At 69.6% G+C, this 17242-nt stretch overlaps 6 protein-coding genes across 6 annotated transcripts; 1 reads left to right on the forward strand and 5 right to left on the reverse strand.

The window, feature by feature from the left end:
• Positions 1-1727: 1727 nt before the first annotated feature.
• On the reverse strand, positions 1728-4254 carry FA09DRAFT_357944 (hypothetical protein; the record flags this gene model as incomplete). The annotated part of the gene is made up of 3 exons (XM_025744888.1): positions 1728-1968; positions 2023-2711; positions 3218-4254. 3 exons carry the CDS (start codon positions 4252-4254, stop codon positions 1877-1879), a joined length of 1818 nt encoding a protein of 605 aa, XP_025601645.1. The 3' UTR covers positions 1728-1876.
• A 1254-nt stretch (positions 4255-5508) lies between these two features.
• Positions 5509-6916, reverse strand: FA09DRAFT_335980 (hypothetical protein; the record flags this gene model as incomplete). Its single annotated transcript, XM_025743819.1, has 5 exons — positions 5509-5539; positions 5603-5707; positions 5768-6141; positions 6217-6566; positions 6625-6916. 5 exons carry the CDS (start codon positions 6914-6916, stop codon positions 5509-5511), a joined length of 1152 nt encoding a protein of 383 aa, XP_025601646.1.
• A 739-nt stretch (positions 6917-7655) lies between these two features.
• Positions 7656-9420, reverse strand: FA09DRAFT_327302 (WSC-domain-containing protein). Its single transcript, XM_025741358.1, has 5 exons — positions 8920-9420; positions 8524-8864; positions 8112-8467; positions 7940-8047; positions 7656-7873 (listed from the first exon to the last, which is right to left on the reverse strand). The coding sequence occupies exons 1-5, from the start codon at positions 9254-9256 to the stop codon at positions 7837-7839; spliced, it is 1179 nt and encodes a 392-aa protein (XP_025601647.1). The 5' UTR covers positions 9257-9420; the 3' UTR covers positions 7656-7836.
• A 1356-nt stretch (positions 9421-10776) lies between these two features.
• Positions 10777-12129, reverse strand: FA09DRAFT_335982 (hypothetical protein; the record flags this gene model as incomplete). Its single annotated transcript, XM_025743820.1, has 3 exons — positions 10777-10868; positions 11469-11600; positions 11862-12129. 3 exons carry the CDS (start codon positions 12127-12129, stop codon positions 10777-10779), a joined length of 492 nt encoding a protein of 163 aa, XP_025601648.1.
• Positions 12130-13697: 1568 nt separating this feature from the next.
• On the forward strand, positions 13698-14418 carry FA09DRAFT_327305 (hypothetical protein). Its single transcript, XM_025741359.1, has 6 exons — positions 13698-13720; positions 13780-13819; positions 13873-14001; positions 14056-14117; positions 14178-14288; positions 14346-14418. Exons 1-6 carry the CDS (start codon positions 13714-13716, stop codon positions 14384-14386), a joined length of 390 nt encoding a protein of 129 aa, XP_025601649.1. The 5' UTR covers positions 13698-13713; the 3' UTR covers positions 14387-14418.
• Positions 14419-14707: 289 nt separating this feature from the next.
• On the reverse strand, positions 14708-16714 carry FA09DRAFT_292491 (hypothetical protein; the record flags this gene model as incomplete). The annotated part of the gene is made up of 3 exons (XM_025740006.1): positions 14708-15127; positions 15518-16056; positions 16111-16714. 3 exons carry the CDS (start codon positions 16712-16714, stop codon positions 14708-14710), a joined length of 1563 nt encoding a protein of 520 aa, XP_025601650.1.
• Between the last annotated feature and the right edge of the window lie 528 nt (positions 16715-17242).

Consider the following 17242-nt stretch of genomic DNA (forward strand, 5'->3'; position numbering starts at 1 on the left):
GCCGCACGCAGGCCAGCGGCACAGCATGCTCCCGTCGCCGACGAGTCTTCCCGCTGCTGCAGCGCTGCATGGCTCGGCACCGCTCGCTGCACGTCACAGAGCAAGCCGAGGGGCCCAAGCGGCGCCCACGAGCCCGTCGCTGGCGTGAGATGGGCTGCGGGGCGGTTGCGCCGGTGCGGGCCACATGCGCCGCAGCTGCCTCGGCGAGCACGGCGCCTCTGCGGCTGTACGCCTGGCGCGTCCGTCGGCACGCTACGCACGGCAGACGTAGCGCACGCTGCCCGCCGCCGGCAGCTGCGTGCTCGTGCCGCCGCTGCGCTCCGGAGGCGCGGCAGCGCGGCCCTGCGGCTCGGCGAGATGCAGGACGGCGGCACCGCCGGGGTCCAAGGTGTTGGACTGCCGCTGGACCCGTGCCGGCGCCGACGCTGCGCTGCCGCCATGGCTTGCCTGCAGGCGGCGCAAAGTTTGCAGCACAGCGCCACTCTTGCACGCTCCCGCTCCCGTGGCACTGCCACAGCCGCACTCCGCCGCATCCTCGCTGGGCCGCTCTCGGCACCCTCGCGCTGCACCAGCGAGGGCCGCACAGCTCACGCCGCGCCGGCGCACCCCTCGCGCCTGCCTTTCCTGGCCGCGAGAGCTCGCCAAGGCTGCGGCGATCCAGGCGAGCATGGTTGGCGTGCAGAAGGCTCCTTCATGCTTTCAAGGTGGACACGGCGCTCTCGAGTCTGACGCGCTGCGCTCCTGCGCTGCGGCGGCCGAGCGCAGGTTGGACGCGCGTCTACCGCTCGGCTCGGCGTGGCATGCAGCCGCGCAGGCGGCAGCTTCCGCCATGCCTCGGCACCCGTCCGCCGCAGCGTGCCGGCACCGCAGCGACGGCTAGCGTGATGAGGAGCAGGTTATCCGACTCGGGGCTGCGGTCGTCAGGGAGCGCCATCGGGGCCCACACGCTTGGGCTCATCAACGGCGACGCAGAGGCCGCCTCATCACGCCCTCGGCGACCGGCGTCCGCTCGTCCCACTGCTGACGCATCGCCTGCGCACTGCCGCCTGCTCGAGCGCAGCCTCGCCCACCTCTCACACGTGGCGTCCCACGTTGTGAGATGCAGGAGTAGAGCCGCGTGGGAGCGCTCATGCGGCTAGCCTCTCCGCCTCAGCAGTTGTCCCCGCGCCCGCGTCCGTTCGCCCGATTGCGGCAGTGACGCCGTCCAGCCCCACCGCCGTCGCCCCCACAGCTGCAGGCGAGATGTGGATGCAAGAAGGAGCGCAGTGCAGCCCTTGCAGACGCCGGAGCTTACTCTGCGCTTAGGCGTCCCTGTCACTCGGCTCCCACCGCGAGCCAGTCACGCCGCGCCTCGGTCTACAGCCGCGCGCCCATGAGCGGACTCGGCAAGACTCTGCGCTGGCGTCGCACGGCCCCGCATCTGCACTCCGGTGCTGAAAGGCGTCCGCTTTGGTGCGTCCTTGGCATGACATCCTGCCGCAGCGCGCCAATGAGATGTGGGTCGCACCTCCAAGCGGGCGCCGGCAGACTCGCCGCGGCACGTCTTTGGTAGAGCCGCGGCGTTGCGGGGGCCATGCTTTCGGACGAAATGCAACGAGCAAAAGCGACGCTCAGGCCATGCTCAGAGCGGCCGAGGCCTCATTCGGGGCGTGCCTAAGTCCTGCCATCTGCATCCATGCCCTTCTCACATCCCGAATCACGCGGCAGGCCCGGTGGGCAACAGCGACATTTGAGGGCGACGATCTTTCATTAGTGGTCTAGGAGGCGGCCATGCGGGAGGCTGACAGAACGCTGCGGCGGCTGTCTGTGCGGCGCAAGGCAGCGGGTATGAGGTATGACGGCGTCGAGGCGGAGACGCGGGGGAGAAGACGGATGCTCAGACGCGAGCCAGGGTCGACTCGGCGCCGATGAAGGCCGGTCGCGAGCGGAAAGCGCGCATCACAGAGCCAGACGCAGAGCGCAAAGAAGCTGATGAGCACGGCGTCAGTGCCGCCATCGCACCTCTTGTCGCTCTATACTCACAGTCAGAGCGGGGCGACGCCGCATGGGTGTCGCTCGTGCGCCGCAGCAGGTCGGGCCGCGGCGTGAGCGCGGCGCCCGTGGCGAAGCTGTCGTACGAGGCCCAGCCCTTTTGCGTCTCGGGGCTGCTCGACATGCCCGTGTCCGAGACGATGGTCAGGACATTCTCGTCGTCGGGCTCCGGCGACTCCTTGCCGCCGCGCGGCGGCGAGGCGAAGATGCCGCTCGCCGACTTCTTCGCCTTTGCCCGCGGCGGCGTGCGCCCCGATGTTGGCGACGTGGACGGCGCTGCGGAGGAGGCTGCGCCACTGGACAGCGTGCCGCGCTCGAGCAGCTCGATTGTCGAGGAGCCGAGCTGCGGAAGAGCCTCGTGCTGGCTCGGCCCATCGATGCGCACCCGGAGCGGCGCGCGCGGATGCTTGGTGTCGCCGCCGACGCCCTGGTCGGCACGGCGCAGCGCTGCGCGGCAAAAGTCGCGCAGCATCGTCGCCTTGGTGCGCTGCTGCGTCTGGATCGGCCGGCTGTCGCGGCGCGAGTGCGAAGCGCTGCGCATCAGGCTCTTGCCCTTTGCCTGCGTGCGGCGCGCGGCGCGCAGCTCGAGGAGGATCACGACGCACGCCAGCACGGCGATGAAGTACGCCACCATCCACGCGAGTTCTCGCTTGGACGAATTGGGGATCAGAGGAAGACGTCTGCAGCCAAGGCGTCAGCTCGGGGCCTTTGCGCAGCAGCGCATGGCACACGTCCCCTTCTAAGCCCGCAGCCGGCAGGACGCTCTGCCGCTCTTGCGGCCGCGCAGCATGTCGCATCCTCTTGCTTGTACACGTGTTCCCAAGACCACAGCGCCACTCGAGGCACGCATACTCTGCCCCGCATTCACTGTGCGCAGCCCCCTCTCTGCCCCCCCCCCCCCCCCCCCCCCCCCCCCCCCCCCCCCCCCCCCCCCCCCCCCCCCCCCCCCCCCCCCCCCCACCCTCCCCCTCACCCTCCGCCCCCCCCCAGGCTCATGCGCGGCGCGCTCAAGCCAGCTATAACGATCCCGGCTGACATGCTACGATGCCGGGACGCAGCAGCGACATCGAGCAGAGGCCGCCCGGCACGAGACGCACTGCGCGCCAATCCTCAAAGAGCCGCCTCATCCATCGGCCCCCCCATCGCCCCTCCCCCAACTCCGCCCCCCCCCCCTCGCACTACTCACGGAGTCTTGGCGCGGTGCAGCGGCGGCGCCAGCTGCGCGAGCGCAATGCCGGGCCCATGCGTGTAGGCATCGAGGTCCTTGAAGCGGCCGTACACGTAGCCCTGGCCGGGCGTCCAGCGCCACCACGGCTTGCCCCACAGCTCCTTTGCCCACTTGACGGCGCTCTCGCGGCGCGGCCGGCGCCCGTCGTCGGGCACCGAGAGGCGCACGTCGTCGTCGAGCTGCCAGCGCGACCAGCCGTGGCGCAGCAGGCTGTCGTGCGACACGTCGGCCGGCACGGCGAGCTGCGGCGCCGCGCCCTGCAGCGCCGCCGCCTCGGACGTGGTGATGCCGCGCGCGGGCGAGGTGCGCTGGCGGAAGGCGTAGCTGCGCGGAAAGAGGCCGAGCGAGCGATGCGTGCGCTGCGCGGGCCCCACGGCCGCCGCGTGGAAGGGCGTGATGCTCGTGTAGTGCAGGTCGTGCAGGTACGCCGCGCCGCTGCTGGGGCGCGCCTTGCGGCGCGACTGCGGCGCACTGAACGTCTGCGTCGACGCCTGTGGCCGGTCGTGCGGCTCCTGCTCGTCGGCATCGGCGTCGTCGGGCTGCCGCAGCACGGGCGGATGCGCCAGCAGCTCCTCTGGGATGTCGTCGGCGTCAGGATCGAGCGAGGCGTCGGCATCGAGCTCGTCGCGCCGCCGCCACTGGCCGTCTGACGCGAGGCGCCAGGCAGAGCGAGCGCGCTGCTGCGCTGCGCCGCCATCAGGGCGCCACGGATCTGTCGCGCGCGGCGGGATGGCGGCGGCGGCGACGAGCGAGGAGGCGGCGAGCGGCAGCAAAAAGACGGGCGGCGCGACGGCGGAGGCGAGCGCGAGGGCGGCGACGCTGGCACGCAGCAGGCGGCGCGGACGGCGGCGGCGCGCGGCGACGGGCTCGGCGGTGCGGCTGGCGGCGGCGGGGGGATGCGTGCCGCTGGCGGAGCGCGAGGGCCCGGCGCCCGCATCGGCGCGCGCGGCGGTGGCCCTGGCGCCGCCGCCGCCGGCGGCTGCGCAGGCGCTCATGCCCAGACGCCGCGGATGGCGAGAGGAAGCGGGTGGCCGCGCGGGGGCCGGCGGATGCGGTGAGGAGGTGGTGGTGAGAGGAGAGGAGAGATGCTGGCGGCGGGCGATGGATCGCTGCTGAGGCTGAGGCCGAAGCCGGGCCGCGGTCAGCGCCGCGCAGCAGAGGTACACACGGCGGCGGCACGGCGGCAGCTTCCGAGCGCCGCCGGCTGCGCTCCTGCACGTCGCTGCACCTCCTCGCCCCGCCGCGGCGCGGGTCGCGTGCCCGCGACGCTGCGTGGCTGTCTCTGCGTGCCGCGGGAGGCGCGCCGCACCGTGACGCGCAGGCGCCGCGGCACGATCGCAGACGCAAAGGAGAGGGTCCGCCATCCCGACAGGCCAGCCGTCAAAAGGCCGCGGCAGGGTGCAGCAAGAGCGCCTTCTCCGACCGCCAGCCACGCTCCATCTTGCGCGGCGTGCCTTGCCAGGCCAGGCGTCGAGCTACGGCGTGCAGCTTTGCTGTGCCCGCGACAGGTGCAGGAGCGCCCTCGTGTGGAGGCGCGGCGCTGCATGCCCCGGAGGCCAGGAGAGGGGGGCACGTGCGGCGTTGTGAAGTCCAACGCACGCCATGCGCACGAGGACGCTGCTGGCTTCAAAGTATGGCATCGTCGCTGATGCCCATGAGCAGCCTTCAGCGCGCAGACTCGCAGCGCAGCCTCGGCACGGCATGGCGCACGCTAGCAGACCGAGAGCGATCGACAGGCACCGCAAGCTCCTCTCCGTGACAGCCGACAGGGGCGATCCCACCGTCGCGGCAAGGATGCAGCCGAGCTGCCAGCGGCCACGCGCAGCATCTTGCTGCTTCTCGAGCGGCGTCATTCTAGTCTCCTGCGGGTGCAGATGGCCTCGGCAGGACCGGCGGCGGCGGTGCCGCCGCACCCGGCATCGGTGTGGCAGCGGCGCATGAGAGGCGCAGAAGCCTTCGCGCTTCCAGCGCGCGTTCCGGCGGCCTAGTGCGCGCGTCGGAGGGTGCGTCGTGTGCGCGTCGCCTGCCTCCGCCCCAACACCAGCGCAGCTCCCCTCACGACGGCACGCCTGCGTCCGCACTTTCACTATGTGTCACGTGCGATCACAGGTGGTCGCCTATCGTTGCCTCACGGGGCACGTCTGACACACAGAAGCACACATTCCAAAGCTCAACAGGCGTCGCGAGGTCGAGGGCTCACGTCGCAGGTTCAGGGCAAGCTAAACTCGTGCGCGGGCTGCGGCCGCGCACTAGGCACGCTTGTAGACGCTGAGTGCCAGGCTATAGCAGAGACGGTGTCAGTCCTGCGAGCACTCAGCCACCTCTTCGCCCCTGCAAACTCACCGGCCGCCGCAGGTCTGCGACGAGGCGTCGGGACACGCGCGATTGCATGCCGCCGCGTCGGCCTTGCGGTTCGCCAGCGCATTGCCGCAGCGGCAGACGTTGCCGCTGTGAAACGGGCGTGTCAGGAAACAATCGGTTTGCGACATCTGTGCTCCGACCCCTCACTTGGTCGTGGCGGCGTACGTGAAGCCGCGCGCGGCACACGAGGCGACGCAGCGCTCGTTGCTGTTCTTGCGGTCCGTCGCATACGTAAAGGTGAAGAAGGAGAAGAGGCTCGTCGCGTAGCATCCGTCATACGCGTACTTGACGTTCTTGAACATCACATCGGGGTTCCTGGGGTTCGTCGGCGCCGGCGCCGGCGGCGGCGTGGGTGGCGCGGCGCCCTGGCGGTAGACGGAGATGCGGCGCGGGTAGTAGGTGCCGCAGAAGGAGCCGCCGTCGCCCGAGCACGTGTCGAAGCAGTCCTCGGGCGCCCACTTCCGCACCTCCTTGGCCACGTCGCGCTCCGACGTCTTGCCGCAGAAGCACTCGTGGCGGCCCTTGCATCGCGAGAAAGAGAGTGCGTCAGCTTGGCCGCATCGAGATCCCACGTCGTGGCGGCCTTTGAAGCTCACCGACACTCCGGCCTGATCCATGCCCTGCGCCGAGCACGCGGCGGTGCACGCGTCGAGCGTCATACCGTAGAAGTCGATCGAGCTGATCTGCGTCGGCAGGAGACGGCTGTTCTCGTCGTCCGAGTAGCAGCCGTCAAAGTTGTAGCTATTGACGCGCGGCTTCGTCGAGGGTAGCGGCCGCTGCTTGCTCGTGTACACCTGGAGGAAGTTGACGCCGCCGCCGCGCTGGGTGTTGCTGCCGCGCGCCAGCGAGCTGCATCCGCCATCGGACGTGGGCGAAAGCTGCGCGGCCGGGAAGATGGGCTGCTTGTGCCGCAGAAAGTTGCTGGCATAGCACTCGAAGCCGTTGCCTGCGCGTGACGCTCCGTGAGCGGCCAATGGCAGATGCCGTGGCAGTTGGAGACTCACCGAGGCCGCAGTAGTGCGCACCCGCCGAGTCGCACGTCGTCAGACATTCATCGATGGTGTCGACCTCCTGGAAGCTCGACCCCCAGATGACGGGGTTGAGGCGGTACGGGTCGGGCGAGCAGCCCTGCAGCTCCCACGTGCCCTGCAGCTCGCCGCTCGCCGGCAGGAACTCGGCCGTGGCGCGCGCCACGAGCGTGTGCGTCGCGGCAGCCGCAGCAAAGGGCACGGCGAGCACGGCGGCGGCGCCGATGGCGCTCGTGAGGAGGGCGAGGCGGGCGATGGAGGAGAACATTTGGCTGGCAGAGCTTGGTGCTGACTGCCGGCGCCGCCAGAGGCGTGCCTTTTATGTGCCTGCGAGCACGGTGCTCTCTACGCCCCTCGGCATGGAGAGGCGACACGCGGAAGGCCAAATGTGCCGCGAGGCAGTGTGAGGGTGCGGGCGCTCGGCCGTCGAGGGAGAGGGCATGCCTCTGGGTGCCGCTGCGGGACGCGCGGGACGCTGCGCATGTCACAAGCGCGGGAGCGGGAGCTTGGCCAATGGCAGGCGGGGAGCTCAAGACACGCTGCACCGCGCGCTCGGCGCGCCGCGGCCGTCATGCGCAGCTGCAGGGCCCTGCCAAGGGTCCTTCCCGTCTTTTGCCCTCTCCTGTGCTGCCGTGCGTGCGGCGCACGCCAACAGGTCAAGGTCACAGCACGTCGGGCCGAGTGAGATCGGGCCGAGCGGCGTCCGAGGCTGCCAGCCAGGCTTGCCCGTGCAGATGTGGCGTCGCCGCGAGCCTCGCTCTCATGCGGCGCTTTCGCCGGTTGCCGTGGCACCACTCTGCTGCGAAGAGGGCAGGGGGTCGGCGTTCGCCAACGCGAGATCAATGCCGGTGGGTTGCAGCACACGTGGCCCACACCTTGTACGGCTCGGGCAGGGCTGCTGGCGAGCCCGGGAGCGTGTGCTGCGCTCGAACAGGCACATGCACTGCTCGGCATCAAGGGCAGCAAGCGTCGAGCGGGGTAGCGTCAGCAAGTGATGAAGACGATCAGTTCGGAAGGCGCCAAAGGGGGCTGTCATTTCTTCTGCGGGTCGTGAGGCGCTCATCAGGCACAGGCTGCCGAGAGAGGTTTTCTGGAAAGGGAGCTAGGCAACTGGGCCAAGGGGTACGAGAAGTAGGTGACGGGACGGAGGGGTCAGGGAAGCAGCTGCTGCGGAGCACATGCGCTGCCTCAGGCGGTGAGCATGTACAGGCTCATCGAGTAGTTGCTGCAGCGGCAAGAGGAAGTCAGCCACATGCACATCCTAGCGGCGCTGATCGGGCAGGCAACTCACTTGCCGCCGCACACCTGCGTCGAGTTGCCCGGGCACGCCTTGTCGCACACGGCGCCCTGCTGCACGTTGTAGCGCAGCGTGTTGCCGCAGCGGCACTCGGTGCCGAACCTGGAGGACAAGGCTCAGCTCTGGTGCGCGCCTCTCTTGCCGTCGAGGTGCGCGCGTCACTCACTCCGTGGCGGCGTACTTGAAGCCGGCGTTCTTGCAGTTCGTCACGCACTTGACGTTGTCGTTGGCGCTGAGGCCGTAGTAGTTGCTGAGGGCGCGGCCCTGCTGGTCGCTGCGGTCCTTGAAGCAGCCCTGGTAGACGTACTTGCTGCCGCCGACGGTGATGGGCGTCGGGTTCTTCGACGAGTCGACGGGCGCCGGGCCCGCCGAGGCAGGGCGCTTGTAGATCGACAGCCGGCCGGCGCCGCCGCAGATCTGCCCGGCATTGCCCGTGCACGTCGCCTGGCAGTCCGAGGCGGCCGCCTGCGCCGAGGCGATGTTGACCTTGGTGCTGTCGCCGCAGTGGCACTCGCTGCGGTACTGTTGAAAGATTGAAGTCAGCCCTGCACAGCTGAGCTGCCCACCTCGGCACCTACCTCGAGGCCGGCCAGGTCGTAGCCCTGGTTCGTGCACGTGGCGATGCACGACTCGATGGTGTTGGCCGTGCGGCCGTAGTTGTTCTGAGGCAGCAGGCGCGCATTGGTGTTGTCGCTGAAGCAGCCCTGGAACGTGCTGTTGCCGACGGGCGACGGGCTCGTGGCCACGGGGCGGCTGTTGCTCTTGTACACCTGCAGCGCATTGGGGCCGCCGAAGCGCTGCGCGCTACTGCTGCGCGCCGGCGTGCTGCAGCCGCCGTCGTTGCTCGTCGTCAGCTGCGAGGCGGGCACGTTGATGCCCGTCGCGAGCGCGTTGCCGCCGAAGCACTGGTAGCCGTACTCTGCGCGGCAGAGGCGTCAGTGCATGCGCAGACGGCAGCTGGCGGCTGCACTCACCCGCGCCGCAGTACGCCGCGCCGACGCTGTCGCAGTACTGCAGGCACTCGTCGATGGTGCCCACCTCCTTGTACCACTGCATGATGGCACGGCCGTCGGGGTAGCGGTCGGGCGCACAGCCCTGCAGCGTCCACGAGCTGCGCAGCGCCGCCGACGAGGGCAGGAACTGCGACGAGGGCCCACTCTGGCGCGCCATGAGGCCGGCGCTGTGCTCGTCGAGCGGCGCGGCGAGGGCGCTGTTGGCGTACACGGCGGCCACGACGGCGGTGGAGAGGGCGAAGCGCATGGTGAGGTGTGTCTTGAGCGAGAAGAGCGAAGTGCGGTGGCGAGTGGGCATGGGTGCGTCGGCAGCGCGCTTCTTATAGACGTGAGCCTGCCTGCCCTCGTTGGCAACACACAGCGCCCGCTGCCTGGGCCGCCTCGAGGCGCGCTCGCTGCGTCGTCGCTGCTCCGGCCTCGCCTTTCTTCGCACGCGCTCGGGCCGAGAAGGAGCGCGGGCCCGCAGCAGCAGCACTCGGGGTGCAGGGCTGCCTCGGCAGCGGGAGGCCGGCGCCCTGCGCATGACAGCAGGGCACGACGAGTGGCCGCGGTGGCTGCGGTGGCCTGTGCGTGCAGACGGCGGGCAACGTGTGCTTTCAGTTTGCACGGGGTGCATCTCGTGCTGGCAGCCGGCTGGCTGCGGCGCCGCACGCGCGTTGTGTTCAAGAGCTGGGAGCACATGGCGGAGTGCGGATGCCGCTGGGCAAGTGGCTGCCGCTCTGCGCCTGGCGGACGGCGGGCCTCGCGGTGCGGCGGCTTAGCGCCCGGCCGTCGCCGCAGTGCCGTCGCGGCCGCTCCAGCGTGGCGAAGGGCTGCATGCTGCCGCCGATGGGGTCCGCCGCGCCACAGTCAGGCCATCTCAGGCTGCGAGTGCCGCAAGCCGGCGCTGCGGGCGGCTGAGCGTGCACTGCCTCTGCATCTGGTGCATCGGGAGCGGGCCTGCTGTGCGAAGGCGGCGCGTGAAGTGGGGCAGCGGACGAGGGGCGAGAAGCAAGATGCGCGCGCCGTTCCCACGCGCACCGCTCCCGCCGCAAGCCACACCTTCCCGCGCCCGCCGCGGCGGCGTCCTGGCCGAGCCCTGTCCGAGCAGCGAGGGCCGCGCCGGGCGCGGCGGTCCGTTCGCTTCAGCGGCGGCAGCGCATGCACCGAGCAGGAGCAGCTGCCATGCTTGTCTCGCTGCGCCGCAGCAGCGGCGCAGCATTCAAGCGCGACCCTGGCGCCGCCATCCCGAGGTGCCATGCGCGTCTGTCCCTCGGGCCGACGACGGCCGGTCCGGCGCGGGAGCATGCAGGCCCGCGCGGCTTGGCTCGGTGCAGGTGCAGGGCACGCTCTCTGCCGGCCGCTCGAGGCGGACCCTGCTGCTGGCCAAGAGCATGAGCATCAGAAAACCGTGGCGCTGCCCTTCGGCAAAGCCGCCGCTGCCCTCCTCCGTGTGGCCTACGAGCGACGAGCGGCGACGAGCGACAGGGTCCAGCGTTGTCCGGCCGCTCGGAGCGCTCAAAGCTACTCAGGCGACACATCTGCTGCCTCCGAGCGTGGCTCGCGCAACAGGACGAGGCCGCGATGGCGCTCGTGCTGCGCCGGCTTCGCAGAGCACCGCGATGCAGGTTGCGAGAGAGGGCAAGAGAGGGCTGCGAGCCGCGGCCGCAGGACCGAGAGGCAGGACAGCAAGAGCGGTGCTCTGCAGACCAGGCCGCTGTTAGCCGCACGTGCTTCACAGAGGCTGTTGCCCAGAAAGCCAGATCGCGGCTCGCTGGATGGAGCTATGGGCACATTAATACTATTCAGCGACCTGGCATCGGTGGCTACGTCGAGCGCCTAGGCATCCTCGCACAGCGCCTTGTACGCCGCCTCGTCGAGCAGCGTCGTGAACTCGGACGGGTTGGCCAGCTTGATCTGGCACAGCCAGCCTGAGGGAGAGAGAGAGGAGGAGCGCGTCAGCTTGCGTGTCAGGCGGGCAAGGCAGCAGGAGAGGCGAGCGAGGCGCGCTTGCTCCGGCTCGTTGCGTCCGAGAGTGTCACAGCTTGCTCGCTCCGCCTGCTATGACGGGCGAGACTCTGGGACTGACGCCTCGAGCAGGCGGATCGAGCAAGCTCTGACTCTCTCGGACGCAACGAGCGGGCCCGTCTGATGCTTCCGAGCGCAAACAGGGCGCGCAGAAGCCCTGCTTCTCTTCCTCGGCGGCGGCAGGTCATCCCCGAGCGTCTGGAAGGCATCTTTGATACATCCAGGGCTTACTCGGACAAACATGCTCGGGGAAAGCGCTGACGAGGCATCGCGGCTCTGCCACAGAGAGCGCCACGACGCAGCTGCTGCTCGTCCGAGGCGCATGCCCCCGGCGACAGCGGCCGAGCGCGGAGCCAGCGCATTCGGCCAGCTGCTGCGTTGCGCTTCTCGCCGCTCTCGCACGAGCAGCGCGCTCTCTTTCTACCAGTCACACTTCAACCTTTCCGGCCACGCTCCTGCCCCTTGCCCCCTATGGCGCACCCCAGCATGCTGCCCTTACTCACCGTTCTCGAGCGGGCTCTTGTTGAGCAGGCCCGGCTGGTCGCCGAGCTCCGTGTTCACGCTCTCGACGACGCCCGACACGGGGCTGTAGATGTCCGAGGCGGCCTTGACGGACTCGACGGAGCCGATTTGCTCTGGCGTCGCGCAGAGAGAGGCGTCAGACGGCTGAGACTGCGGCCCAGGGCGGTGTGCTGTGCGGCGGGTCCAGGCGCTGCGATGCAGTGCTGCAGCATGCCCTGCCCAGACATACTGCTGCATCCCGCCGTGCCACAGCTTTATGCACTGCCAGACAGCAGTGCTGTGGTACGCTACGTCTCACCCAGCGCCTGCAGCGCCTGCCACGGCTCTGCCGCGCCGCCAGTATGCTGCCCCATCGCTCTCCGCGCCGCACTCACCGCCCATCTTGACCTGCGAGCCCTCGGCGGGCAGCTCGACAAAGACGACGTCGCCGAGCGAGTTCTGCGCATAGTCGGTGATGCCGATGGTGCCGACGTTGCTGGCGTCGTCGAAGCGCACCCACTCGTGCTCGGCCGTGTAGCGCGTCGAGACGCCGCGGCGCACCGCCGACGTGAGGAGCGTGCGGCGCGCCGCGGGCGCCACGCGGAGCGCGGGCACGGCACGCGGCAGCGAACGGACGGCGAGACGGGGAGCGAAGGCAAGCATGGCGGGAGAGATGGGCGAGCAGGAGGTCGGGAAGGTGGGAGCAGAGCGAGCCTGCTGCAAGCGCGCCTATCAGGCCAAGCCAGGCGCGTTGGCGCAGCAGCGCGACGCCGAGCCGGACGCACGGCCGCGGCTCCGCAGCGTGCGTGCCTGCCTCTCTTGCGCTGGCGCGCCCCGCAGTCACGTGCAGCTGCTGCCCTGGCACGACCCTCTCCCGAGGCTGAGAAGCCCGTCGTTCGCTTCGCTGCTTGCTGACAAGGACAGGGTTTGACGCCGATGTCCAAATGGCGGTGCTCTGCTGCATCAACTCGACACATGTGCGCTGGCAGGCTTCGCTGACAGATCAGACGACGAGAGGCGAGCTGGCGCGTCGGTCCCCAGGGGCGCTTCCCTCGACGCGCGACGTGCCGATCCTTCACGCCCAGCTGCGGCGAAGCAAGAGGCGCCACGCAACAGCATGTGCTCGCAGGCCGATGACCAGCTACAACTCCATGCAGCTTACATCTCGAGAGCCGACCAGGCGCAGCATGCAGTCCTGGCTCGGTGTGAGAGCTGCACACGCATTCGGGCAAGCCCCTGACCGGCGTCACCGCGCCGCGTCCTGCCGCCTGTCACGAGCTGCTCTCCTATAGCGCTATGAACAGTGCGTCAACGTCGCTGCCTCTTGCTTTCTCTCCACATCCCACACGCTCGCCGTGCTTGGCTTCGATACCTTTGGCACCGCACGAGACTGCCAACGTAGTGCGAGCCTTACGCGGCGACATCGACCCGTTCTGCGAGCGGTCTCCTCGTCAACGGCGTCCGTCCGCACCAACGACCTTGCTCGGAACCCCTGCCGACCTGCTGCCTCGCAATGGACACGCTCAAGACTCATACTGTCCGCCAGGGTGGCGACCGTAGCGGCAGGAAGGTCAGGTCTACCACCAGCGCTGCACTGCGTCCTCGCGAGGCGCTCAACGCCGCGCTCGGCATCGAGCGTGTTGCGGCGCCTGGCAGCGCGTCGTCGCCGCATGGGGGTGAGCCATCGACTCGCTGCACTGGAAAGAGCTGCCTCTTACGCATGCATCCTCAGCTGTGCGTACCGAGCATCAACGACTGTCCTCACGCCCTCGTGCCGCAGGCGGCGTGCAGGACAACGACGGCGAACGCCACGAGCGCAGCTCGAGCTCGGCCGTGCGCCGCAGCCGCGCTGCACCTCTCGAGGGAGGCGCTCGGCAGCACTCGCCGCTGGAGCGCCTCCCGCACTCGCAAGCCGGCCGCATGCGCGGACCGCTGAGCCAGACGTGGCCCACCGACGAGGAGAGCTTGGGCTCGGACAGCCGCGCGAGTGACCGTTCTGATGTTCCGTGAGTAAGCACAGAGCAGGAGCGAGAGTGCCCGGCATCCTGCTGATCCAAGCATCGTCAGAGCACGACGCGAGCCTGACGGCGGCGCCAAGGAGGAGACGGAGCGCGAGCTGTTGAAGAGCATGAAGGGTGCGTCGCCTCGCTGAGGCGCATCGCAGAGCCCAGCTGAGGCAGAGCAGACTCAGTCGATGCGTTCAACGCCATCAAGCAGCAGAGCAGTCTCGACGGCGTGTATGCGGAGATGAAGCGTGAGTGCGCCGCGACGCTGCAACGCTGCTGGACGCCGGGCTGACACGCCGGCGAGCAGTGCTGACCGAGGGCCTGGCTGTCCTTGCTCCGGGCATGAGGTACGCAAGAGCCCTCAGCTCGTCTAGCCACGCCCCTGAGCCCGGCTCCGCAGTGACTCGTGCGCAGCGGTCGAAAGTGCAGTACGCGACTCGACGCGCGTGGCGCAGGACACGACACACGACGTGCTGGCACAGATGGAGAAGGCGCTGGCGCGCATCGAGGCGCTCAGCGAGAGGCGCCGGTGAGCTTGGCCGGAGGCTGAGCCTGACACAGAGGCTGATACCGAGGACGTCAGCGAGCTGTACAAGGAGCGTGCCAAAGGTCGCGCAGACTGGACCACGCGCGCCGCCATGCTGCGTCAGTCTTGCCTAGGGCTGCTCGGCCTTACTCCACCGCTCACGCAGACTGCATCTGCAGGACAGCTGCAGGCCGACAAGGTCGCAGGCCTCGAGAAGGACTTCCAGAAGCGCCAGGCCGAGCTGCGCAAGGAGCTCGCGGACCACTCGAAGCAGCGCGGCGGCGAGCTGCGTGAGTTCGCCGCCTCGCCTCTCCTCCTTCGCACCGCTGACGCGCCTCGTGCCGCAGAGCTGCGCGCGGCCATCGAGGGCATGCTCAGCGCCATCTGACCTGGTCGAGGGGATCGCAACGACTCGACGACACTCGGGCCCTGCCGCTACGTTGACGACGCAATGTGATGCTTTGGCAGAGTAATCCGGAGGTCATGCCCGAGTGACCGAGAGGGAGACGGAACGCAGCGAGGTGTGTGGAGGACAAAGATGCCGAGGGATTGGCTGTGTGCAGCAGGGGCAGGTGGCAGCATGAAGAGCGTGACGAGAGGCATGGCAGACGGAAAGTGACTGGGAGCGAGCGTGCAGGCGCAAGCGAGCCGTGCAGGAGGTGCTGTTGGGGATAAGAGATGATAGGAGAGGCAGGTAGCAGCGGCAGATCTAGATGGTCGACGTCGACTCGGTGCTCGGCTTGTCGGCTGGCGGCCGCTCCTTCTTGCCAGCGATGGCCGTCCAGCGCTCGTCGCCCTCGGCGACGTTGACGCCCTGGTCCGGCCGTGGCTGGCTGCGGCCCTCGCTGATGTAGCCGTCGTGGCGCACCAGCGGGCTGCCGTACTGGCGGTACTCGCGCGCCGCGCCGCCAATGTCCGACTGCCACATGGCGCCGCGGCCGAGGAAGACCATGGCCGTCTCGAGCCACCACTCGCTCTTCTTGAGATAGTGCACCACGACGGTGCCGCCGTGCGGGCGCCCGAGGTAGCGGCGCGCACGCAGCGCCTCGGCCGTGCCGTCGCCGTCCTTGTGCGTGGGGCGCGGCAGCAGACGCAGCTTCTCGGCCTCACGGTCCGCCGCCATGGCCCGCTGCGCCGCCTGCTCGACGGCACTTGGCTCGAGAGGTGCAGCCTCGACTTGCAGTGCGCGGCCGAGCTTGGCAAGGTCGGGCAGAATGGGCAGATGGTTGAAGATGCCGCCGCTCGCGTTCTCGTCGAGCCGCTCGTCGCCGTCGATTGCGGGCGCGGCAGGCGGACTGCCGATCAGCCAGCTCGGGTCGCGCGGAGCCACCTGGTCGCGCTCGAGCGAAGGCGGCGGTGCGACTTGAGCGCTTCGCCGTCGCCGTGTGGCCGGAGCAGGCGCGCCCCTGCTCGTGTTGGTGCCGAGCGGCGGGCCGAGCAGAGGCAACCCGGTGAGCTGGTCGATGCTGACGTCCGAGGCAAAGATGCCCTGGCCGCCAGCGCGCGAATCGCCCGAGACGCGCAGCCGCTCGTCGTCGCTCTCGTAGACGATGTCGGACCACGGCAGCCACGTCTCGGTCTCGCTGCTGCTGCCCTCGCCAGCGGCGCCGCGCACCCACGTGCCGGCCCAGCGGCCGCCGCCCTCGACGAGCGCCTCGATCTCCTCCTCGGCGGTCAGGTGATCGCGCGGCGCCACGTAGGCGTGGTGCCAGCGGCTGACGGTGCTGTAGCTGTGGCTGCGCCGCTCGCCGCCGCGCCACATCACCTCCTGCTCGCTGAGTCCGACGCGCGCCTCAGCCTTGATGCGCTCGACGTAGTCGGGGAAGAGGAAGCCGTGCGAGTACGGCGTGCCCGCCTTGGGGTGGTCGTAGATCCAGCAGTGCTCCGAGATCCAGCTGACGGAGCTGCGGTTCGGGTGCATCGCAATCCACTGCGGCGTGCGCGTGTCCTCCTTGCCCTTGGCCGTGCGCTCGACCTCGGGCGAGTGCGCGAGCCACTCGACCAGGTCCATCGACAGCGCGTACGCCTCGCCGCCCATGAACCACTCTTTGACGAGATCTGCAGCGAGGCGTCAGTCGAGAGCGGCGTGTCGTGCGCGCCGCAGCCACTCACAGCCCCAGTACGTCATCTTGCGCGGCGCCACGCGCAGATGCCGCTCGAGCTCGCTCAGCACGATGAAGGAGTCGTCGTCGGCCTTGACGACATAGTCGACCTTCTTCCACGCCACATTGTCCGAGCGGCGCGCCTTGTCCGGCAGCTGTGCCGATACATGGCCCGGCGTCTCGGGTGCGGCACTGAGCGGCGCGCTCGGCCGCACAAAGGGCATCGTGGCGTTCTGCGCGGCCCACTTGAGGAACGTGAGCGTCTTGCGAGCACTCATGTTCTCGTCCATGTCCAGCACGACGATGTCGTTGTACGCCTCCATCTCGAGGGCGACGCGCCGCGCGTGCGCCTTGCGCACCTTGCCGAGGATGAACTTGACCTGCACGTTTGCCATCGGCCGGCCGTCGGGCCCCAGCGGCAGCGTGTGCGAGGCGTACGTGGAGCGAATCATGTTGCGCCGCTCGTACTTGTTGTCGACGGTCAGCACGCCGACGAGGACATCGACGGGCGCCAGCCGGTCGGCAAATATGTGCGGAAAGGGCATCTGCGCCGCGCAGTACGTGCGCCACGGCAGCGGCTCCTTGTCCGGGTTGAGGATGTAGATGATGAGCATCGTCACGCTCGTGACGAACGCGGCGATGAGCGCCAGCGCGACCATGATTGTTGCCGGGTGAATCGGCCCGAAGAAGGTGCGGAAGGTGCGCACCAGCAGCGTCGAGACGAGGCGCAGCGGGTTTGGCCAGCCGCCGCGTGGAGACCTCCGCCGCCGCCCCGCGCCGCCGATGCGCGTGCGCAGCGGCAGACTGTCGCCGCCCAAGTGTCGGTCTGCCAGGCGATCATCGGCGCTGTCTCCGCCGCGCGACCGTGCGGCCCAGCGGCCCTTCTTGCTCGAGCCAGCCTCCATCATGGGCGTGCTCGGCATGCCGTCCCACTTGCCGAGGTCGCCCGACGACTTGACCGAGTGCCGCGAGAGGGCATGGTACGAGCCCTTGCTGCTGCGGCCCATGCCGCTGCTGCGCGTGCCCCAGCCAAAGAAGGCGCCCAGCCCGCTCGCCGCGCCCGCTGGCCGGCCGAAGCTCTCGGACGAGTCGGAGCTGGCGTACTCTTCGCTCTCCGACACGGCCGCCACGCTGCCGAGGCC

This window comes from Tilletiopsis washingtonensis, assembly GCF_003144115.1.
Source record: "Tilletiopsis washingtonensis strain MCA 4186 unplaced genomic scaffold FA09scaffold_1, whole genome shotgun sequence".
Lineage (NCBI taxonomy): Eukaryota > Fungi > Basidiomycota > Exobasidiomycetes > Entylomatales > Tilletiopsis > Tilletiopsis washingtonensis.

What these genes read in the sequence shown, in the direction of transcription:
- FA09DRAFT_327302 (XM_025741358.1), bottom strand. Translation starts at nt 9,256, where the DNA reads ATGCCCACTCGCCACCGCACTTCGCTCTTCTCGCTCAAGACACACCTC. An exon ending in CGCGGCGTACTGCGGCGCGG is followed by an intron (nt 8,865 to 8,919) that starts GTGAGTGCAGCC and finishes TCTGCCGCGCAG; the next exon opens with AGTACGGCTACCAGTGCTTC. An exon ending in TTCAAGTACGCCGCCACGGA is followed by an intron (nt 8,048 to 8,111) that starts GTGAGTGACGCG and finishes CTTGTCCTCCAG; the next exon opens with GTTCGGCACCGAGTGCCGCT.
- FA09DRAFT_327305 (XM_025741359.1), top strand. An exon ending in GTCCTTGCTCCGGGCATGAG is followed by an intron (nt 13,820 to 13,872) that starts GTACGCAAGAGC and finishes CCGGCTCCGCAG; the next exon opens with TGACTCGTGCGCAGCGGTCG. An exon ending in CACGCGCGCCGCCATGCTGC is followed by an intron (nt 14,118 to 14,177) that starts GTCAGTCTTGCC and finishes CTGCATCTGCAG; the next exon opens with GACAGCTGCAGGCCGACAAG.